Here is an 8,919-nt window from a genome sequence, read left to right as displayed (position 1 = left end):
CTGCCTAGGTCAATGGTTCTCACCCTTCCTAATGCTGCGACCCTTTGATACAGTTGTGGTGACCACCAACCATAACATTGTTTCAATGCTACTTCATAACTGTAATTTTGCTGTTATGAATCGTAAAGTAAAAACTGATGTGCAGGGTATCTGATATTTGACACACAGGTTAAGAGCAGGTTCTGTACAGAAAGGCACTTCTAAAGAGTTTAATGCTTTACATCCTCCAGCCTGCAATGGGTAGGGTCTCAGCAGTCCCAGAGATGCCCTCGAGGAGGAACCTTTCCTACTTCTCAGCATCTTTGAATGGCCTGAATCTCTTCAGTAGCCACACCTTCCATGACTCAACCTGAAAATTTCAAATTCTCCCACGTTTAGAGTTGAGCTTTATGATTTCTGCTGTCAATCTAGCCAAACCAACCAGCTATCCCAGGCCTCACCCAGAGTGCTGTGCTGACCTGAACATTTCTCCACATGAGCCTGTCTCTAAACTCCGCTTTACAGAAAATCCCAGAGCATAAACGGCCTCTAGTCCTACCGCCAAAACAGTTCTTGCTCCTGTCTGAGACCTGGTTAGCAGTCTTTACTGTCTGCAATCTGATCAGCACGAATGCTCTTCTGAAGTCCCAGCAGAAGCATCTTTTTTTTTCCTCCCCCCTTTCTTATTTTAGGCTTTCTCTAAGTGGCATAAACACATCTTTTAGACCAGTTCCAAAGGCTTCTAAAGCACATGGTCAGACACAATTATAGTAATGACCCTAGTTCTGGGTAGCAAGTTTCTATTAATCAATTTTCTGTTGCTGTGACAAGGTATCTGAGAAAACACACAAAGCAAGATTTGAAAAAAGTCCACACACACAAAAAAAGAGCAACTCACATTTGATGTGTGTGTGACAATATACTCCTCTTTATTGTTACTAAGGTTTCTCCATGGCCTTCAGTAACAGAGTACTTATTTAATGCCACTATTGGCCATGGTTTGGGCCCTGCAAACTCCCTTCCCCTTCACCTCAAAGGGAGACCCCTTGTATGTGGCCACACACTCAGCATTGGTGTGCAGGTCAGGTTGGATCTGCTCCCAGATCTTCTTCTTAGGGTTCAGCTCCTTGTCAGGCTCTCCTGTTTGGAGAAAAACCAGCAAGTTACATTAGTGACTCGTGGATACGCAGACACACTCAGATGTTCTCGTGTGTTCTTACAGCACTTGATCTTTAGCTTTTATCACAGTCCTTTCATTTAACCTTACTTCACATCAGCAGTGCATACTCTTGATTGGTAAAATAAAACGGTTATTATCATTGCCTTAGGAACACTTAACATATATTTGAAGTATTTCTGCAGATAATATAAGTTAATAAGTCGTTTCCCAAATTGTCATCATTATTGTTATTATTTACCTGCTGGGATTAAACCTAAGGCTTTATGACTGCTAGGCAAGCATGTTATCATTTAGGCTAAATCCTCAGCCCCAAAAATTATTCAAAGAAAATTGTAAGCTATTCATTTCATCATGTAAAGAAACTCTGGGAAGATAGGAGCTCATTCAGATGGGCTGGACTTTTAGCTTATGAGGAGCAGTAAGAATACGGGGAGCACTTTCTAAACACCACCAACACATGTTGTTGCCTGAACTACATACAACAATCTTGATTGTAATATGGAAATCTTGATTGACATATGGAAACTGAAGGAGAGAAGATAAACTGCAGTCACACCAGCAGCAAGCATAGGCAGGATATGACATCAGAGCCTAATACTTCTGGGACAGCCACACTGTGGCTTATAAAAGAAACAAATGTCCCTGAATAAGTGGACATCACTCCCAATAGCTATGTTTGCAGTAAGTGGCAATGTGTGCTTTATAATCAACAGAAGACAAATAAGGAGTGAAGTACCTCTGTTCTAAGTGTAAAGACAAGTAACAGACCAAATAGCTCTTCTACTTACTAATAGGAAGCAGACTATCCTATTACTGGGAATAGTTTATTCTCTCTCTCCACACATATTTCATATGCATGCAAACAACAAAATGGAGAATTTTTTTGGTTCTGGTGTCTGTCCTTTTTTATAGCTCTTTAGTGACTAAAAAATTAAGAAAAACAAAACTAAAGCAAAACTCTGCCTACGAATATAATACATTCTTCTTAAATACCAGAAAGCTCAGCCAGGCGTTGGTGGCACACGCCTTTAATCCCAGCACTCGGGAGGCAGAGGCAGGCAGATCTCTGAGTTCGAGACCAGCCTGGTCTACAAGAGCTAGTTCCAGGACAGCCTCCAAAGCCACAGAGAAACCCTGTGTCGAAAAACCAAAAAAAAAAAAAAAAAAAAAAAAAAAAAAAAAAAAACAGAAAGCTCAGTGAATGACACACTTCCAGCAGACCAGTACAACTGAAAAAATGACTGGAGTCAAAGAGAGATCTTTCTCATTTTCGATCACTTTATAGTAATGAGACTAACAGCATCAGAGGAGAGTTAGTAACAAAGTGCAATTGTGTTTTCCTTAGATCTACAAACTATAATACTTTTGCTTCTAAATCATTCTTTAAAAGGTTAACCTTGTAAGAAGTGGGCATCACAAAAACTGGAAAGCTACAGCAGAGAAACTAGCAAAGCCTATGTGTTGAGATTCACACTGCACCAAGATATTACCAACATGACAATGTGTTCCTCAAGCAGTGGGGCCCAGATTCTCACACTAGTGTCCACTTTGAGATGAAGCAACAAAAACTGATGTAGATATTACAGCAGGCAATCTAGGCGGTCTAGCTAACATTAAGTAATAAAGGTGGTTCTATTAATGAACTGATTTTCAGTGTAGATCAACTATTACATTAGAATACATCATTTACTACTTTCATAGTCAACACCTACTTGAAAGCTTCAAAAGACAGGCTGACTCTTTGTGGGTACTAGTGATTTTAAATGTAGCTAGTGTTTTAAGTTAAAGGGGATGTTCATCTACCATTCCAAAACTAGAGAGTTTTCAATAGAATTACACTGACTATTTTCCATATGTACTCTACAAATGGAATGATGCCGTCTAGATGACAGCATATCTGTTTATTGTTAAGACTTACAGAATATATTAGGAACAACTGTTGAGACTATAGTTCAGTGAAAACAATTCCTTTCAAAATATCCAATCTGGGCACCAAAGTGTTGTAATTGGAGATATATGTTTTCTTCATACCTAACATAGCACCCAATCTACAGCCCAGGGGTCAAGGAGTTATTTTGAGTTTCAAGCTTTATTATTTAGGAAATACATTTCATAACGTTACAACTGCACCAAGCAGTGATTCCTCTCATAGATCTGGGCAAAGCTGAAAATCACCTGGATTCACTATTCTAGATGCCACCAAGAACACTTGTGCAATGGAGCAAGCTGAAACATCAACACAGATTTGGAAGAGGGAAGCTCCAACCCACGGATGACTCTGAGGCAAACAAGACGAAGAAACTGCAAACCCCGGAGAAGGAATAAATGTAGAGACTGAAAATGAGCTCAAACCACACCAATTTCATACAAAGCTGCTGGGCAAGAAGCTGCTAGTATCTACACACCATGAGACAAGTAACGGAAATAGAATGTCTATCATGTGGCCAACTTCACCGCCTTATTTCAAGAAACCCTCACAGTCACTTCAACTTCTGGCAACCACTATCCTCATCAACCAGAAACCTCCAACAGTAAGACATCTTACATGATACAACAGTATCATGTAAAGGCTCAGCGATCATTAGAATTTGTTAGCACTATGTATTTCTTAGTTCATGTGTGTTGCATTCCTTCTTACACATAATGTTATCCACAGTGTAAACATAACCTTTTTCTTTAGTTTTCTAAAACAGGATCTCACCATATAGCCTTGGCTGGCATTAAACTCAGAGATCTGCCTGTCTCTGACTCCCAAGTACTGAGATTAAAATCCTGTGAAACCACATCATAAAGTCTGGCCCCCAAACGTAACTTTTATACACAGTGAAAAACCAAAAGGTTCATGGAGAAAGATATTAATCCTATAGGTATGGTCTAGAACCAAACCTGAGTGTGTTGACACATTCACTTATCCTTTGAAAATTTTCATACCACAAAAAATGTAAAATGAAAAACTTGTCCATGTGCATGCCCCTGGTATGAGTGCACACATACTTGCACATGCACATGTGTGTGCACACACACTAAAATATAAGAAAACACACTTCAAGTGCCTTAAACTGTATCTTACAGAGAAGTCTATTCTCATTTTTATGTGATGTCCATCTCCTAGACAGTATTTTCCTAACTTTTTCCTTTTTTGTTATAGGTATCAAAAAATAAGATGACACAGATACACAGACACACAAGATAAATAATCTTTTAAAAAGATTGGAATATTTACTCTTCCTTGGGACACATAAGCACATGTAAGTGAAGAAATCCACAAGGCCCTAGGCACATAATTGAATGAAATCACCAAGGAAAGAGTCTGTGAAGAAAAGGAAAATGGTTCAGAGACCAAGGTCTGAGATACTCAGTGAGAACCCAGAGTAGATGAGCTAGCAAAGTGGGCAGAAGAGCCCCTAACAGAGAAAGACGACTGAGACAGTATGGTGTTGGGAGCTGAGTGACTCAAGAAAGAGCCTGCAAACCAGCCATCGTTCTACTGAAACCAGCCATCATGTTCTACTGAGTAACGGGGATCTCCTTAACCCTAACAATACTGAAGAATTAGTAGAGAAGAAAACCTAACTAAAATGGATTTCAGAGAAGAGTAATTGAGCACAGATAACTTTGATTTTTAAAAATAAATGATTTTGAAAGCCAAATGTACACTTTGTGGTTATTAATTTTGTACTACAAAGGTTCATTATGAATGTATATACATAAGCATAACTTTGAGTTTAAAATCTGTATGGAAATTTCCATTTATTATCAGACCATGAATAGCGGGAGTCTCAGAAAAAATAAAATTCAAGCCAATCTAAAACCAAAGCAAACCAACCAGAACTTTGTCTCCTGGTTACAAAACTGACTTAAAATTATTTGTACTTGGGGGTTTAGAGGCCAGTTAGTATATTTAAATACTAAAATCTATATCTACCCTCAATTAGATTTTAGTAAGTGTTGGGTGAGTGGTAAGCGTTTCAGTTGCTACCATACACGTTACTTGGCATCGTCTACATTCTGTGGGAGGTTCTGTTTTGTAATAGGAGATGCAGTGTTTTCTAAGTGTGGATATTGGCAGTGTGTGCAGAAAATATCCACTGTGGCTTTCTCCTCCAGATGTTTATGGCATGAAGGCTGCTCCCCTCCAGGCCACTCCTACTGAGATGAGGACATTAGCTCACCTGCCTCTTGTTTATAATAAATGTTTTCTACACCTAGCAGGCATTCTTGTCTTTAGCCTAGGCTGGCCTTGAACTCATCGTCTGTCTTACAAGTCCTAGGATTACATTGTACACCATAGTCCATCCAGTTTAATTCTTAATTGTTCAAATAATAAATAATCCTGATTGACTTTGAATGTGCTGGAAAAGTTACCAACTTTCTGCTTCCATAACAGTTACTTACCAGGTTACTGCTAGGGAAGTGAATTTTGTGAAAAACCTTCTGATACACACATGAGAATGGTTTTAACCTCTAAGCTTTATAAACATCACTTTATAAACTGATTCCCAATCTATTTAAATGACTATTAATACTTACCAGGGAAAGCATCAAAAGTAATTCTGTCTCCAGGAACAGATCCATTGGGAGGGGCCAGAATTTCCACTTTCTCTGGTGAACTAGCACACATCACCATTGCTTGAGACAGTATTCCCCGCATTTTTGCAGGCTTCAGATTACAAAGTAAAACCACCATTCGATTTTGCATCTGTGCAGAACAAATGGAGAGATTTAGAATAATCACAAGTAGGATACTTCAGGCACACCAACACATTACTTATCAAATGTGCTACCTTTGTGGATGTAAGTGCCTCTGTGTAGTTAAAGTATATTTAACTAGAGAGTCTTGAATAAAAACGAAGACTGATACCTTGTATAAACAGGATAAGAAAATCCCCCAAATTGGGAAAACATGAGCAACACAACAGTAGAAAAATTTTTTCAAATGTATATGGGTATTTTGTATGTAGGTGTTTTGCCTGCAACCACTTCTGTGCCTAGTGTCTATGGAGGCCAGAGAAGGTGTCCATTCCCTTGGAACTGGAGTTGTATATGTCCATGAGTCTCCATAAGGGCACTGGGAACAGGACCTGGGGCCTCTGCAAAAAATAGACAATGTTTCAAACCACCAGGCCATCTGTCCAGCCCAGCAGAAATTTCAGCTAAATATTTACATAAAGAATAAATGAGTGAACCAGCTTGATATAAAATTTCATCTACTACCAATTGGAAATGTATAGATGATCCTCCATTTCCTTGAACAACTAGTCAAAAAGTAGGGAACTCAGGAGTTGTCACAGGATCAAATTACAACAGGCATGCATATTATTTAGGTCAGCATTACAACTAAAGCAAATGAACCAAATTTTTTGTCTACACAACTGGCCATTTCTAATACTACACAAGACTTTTCTCCTTCCTTCCCTTTTGCAGTTCTGGAGACTGAACCTGGATGTGTACAGACCTGACTGGTGCTCTCTTTCTCAGCAGCCTCCCCAGGCCACTCTTAAAAAGAAACTAACAGCTCAATAATTCAAGCACTGTATACAGCACCACAAACATTAGGGGCTACTTCCATAATTTGTTATAGAGTTAAAGAGAAATCCTGTCAATCGTCCAGAGTTTTCTCCCAATATGCCTATCCTCTCCAGGTTTAATTAAAAGACAAAACTGTTGCTTCAGGGAGAAGATAAAAGATGTATCCCAGAAGAAAGACAGCAAATTAGGTGCAAATTTATTTCTAGATCCAACAACTAAAACATGACTTGATGAATATACACTTCATGGATAATGCCCCTACTTCAGCACTTGAAAACATCACACTTTAACCATTTATAAAACCAAAATCTAGAAAGAACAGTATGTGGAATAGTTAAATGCAGCCTTTGCAGGATCTAATGGAAACTGTAGTCATTTTCTTCAGAAAAATAAAACAGACAAATGGGTGCTGGCACTTTAGACTGTGTTCCTGCCTTACAGAATGCTTACTAAAACTGTCTTGAATTTGTGGCTTAGACAGATGTTTACATAAACAGCCCTGCTTAATGGCTATGAGAATCTCTAACTCTGGAGAGCAGAAGAAACTCTTATCTGCAATTTTTCCAATATGAACTGTTTAAGACTAGAATTTTTTTTTTTTTTTTTTTTTTTTAGGACTCTTGAGAAACTAACTTTAATAATACAGAGATGGCTCAGTGGAGGGAATTTAAACCAGGTGGTGGTACTGGGAGGCAGAGGCAGGAGTAAATGAGTTCAAGGCCAACCTGGTCTACAAGGACAGCCAGGGATACACAGAGAAACCATCTTTAAGAAAAAAGGACTACTTTATAAAGACTTACAAAGGAAAGCTGTGTGTTTTGGTGCATGTTCCCAACACTCAGGAGGCAGAGGAAGGAAGACTCTTGAGAATACATGCTCAGTCAGAGTTACATAAAGAAACCCCAATTCACAGGGCATGGTGGCACATGCCTTTAAATGCAGAACTTGGAAGGCAGATGAAGGAGGATCGCTTTGAGTTCAAGACCAGCTTGGTCTAGAAAGAAGAGTTCTAGGGCAGCTAGGGCTATTACACAGAGAAACCCTATCTCCAAAAACAAAAGGTAATGTGTAAAAATAACTACTTTTTAAAAATAGAAAAATACCTTCATTGCTCTATCACACGCCAATCCCTCAATAAACTGGCAAGAATAATCCTATCAAAGTATAAGGCAGTGATTTATAACTTTGGTCAAAATGCCAACAAAGGCCTCAGCTTATCTGAAGTCTTTAAAATAACCTCCAAAGACCTTGTCATCTGGCACCTACATCTCATCTCCCACAACTCCCCACTATGTCCTCTACTCTAGTCTCCCTGGCCCTGGGATGCCCCATATGCTTCAGAGAACACTTGACTCCATTACTCCACTTTCTCCATCTTTACTCAAGTGCACTCTCTCTATGAGCTAGTATTATCTGGATACTTTGTATAAAGTGGCAATATTGCAACCTTAATTTAGCCTATAGTCTTTCCTAATTTTGTCTTGGTGTTTATCTCTAATTAATGTGCTATTGTCTCCTTTATATGTTGGTATTTTTGATACACTCATAATAAAGCAAATTTCACTTAAAAAAGAAGATCTCTTACAGGTAGAATTTTTTGTTTTTCTTTTAAAAGTAATGTATCTCTCCACTAATCTATTTTAACGTGTTGCTGATCTTTCACATGGAACACACTAGGTGTCCAATATGTATTTGCATCTAGAAATATGAACAAATGGTATAAATTTATCCAGGGTAAAATAGCCAGGCAGCAGAAGAATGCATATAAACAGAGCCATCTTAATGCTGAGCCCACAGCCTTTGCAATGGCTCTGAAGCATCAGGAACAGATGCAATCAGCAGACGGTTCAAATCACTACAGACATCTAGAAAGACCAAACTGAATACTGCCCTGATTCTTTCTGATGCTATTATACAAATTTAAAACCAACTTTTAATTTTTTAGAATGTGTTATTCAAAAGTGAATGAAGAAAATAAAGGAAATAAATTGTTGAGAAGAGCTTAAGGGTATCTGGCAAGGAAACCCAATGGTTAGGAAACGCTGCTCTGAAGGGTAGCATCATAGAGTATGAATCAGATTTCAATATGGTTATCACAAAAGAGCATTGTTCATAAAATATACTGTAATTACTTTTAATATTCTAAATGCCCAGCTCTGCTTTTATTGGAATATAATTAACATCTGAATATGGACTAATAGAAATTATAGCTATGCTATGTTGGAATTTCA

At 38.4% G+C, this 8,919-nt stretch overlaps 1 protein-coding gene across 1 annotated transcript in view; it reads right to left on the bottom strand.

The window, feature by feature from the left end:
* Positions 1-878: 878 nt before the first annotated feature.
* The window catches only part of Aimp1 (aminoacyl tRNA synthetase complex interacting multifunctional protein 1), a 28,207-nt gene continuing 20,166 nt past the window's right edge, over positions 879-8,919 (bottom strand). Inside the window, 2 exon segments of the mRNA NM_001244267.1 lie at positions 879-1,119; positions 5,690-5,858. Of these exon segments, the coding sequence (NP_001231196.1) occupies positions 953-1,119; positions 5,690-5,858 (336 nt within the window). The 3' untranslated portion in view covers positions 879-952.

This window comes from Cricetulus griseus, assembly GCF_003668045.3.
Source record: "Cricetulus griseus strain 17A/GY chromosome 1 unlocalized genomic scaffold, alternate assembly CriGri-PICRH-1.0 chr1_0, whole genome shotgun sequence".
Taxonomy (NCBI): Eukaryota; Metazoa; Chordata; class Mammalia; order Rodentia; family Cricetidae; genus Cricetulus; species Cricetulus griseus.
This window is presented reverse-complemented; position numbering and strand designations above follow the sequence as displayed.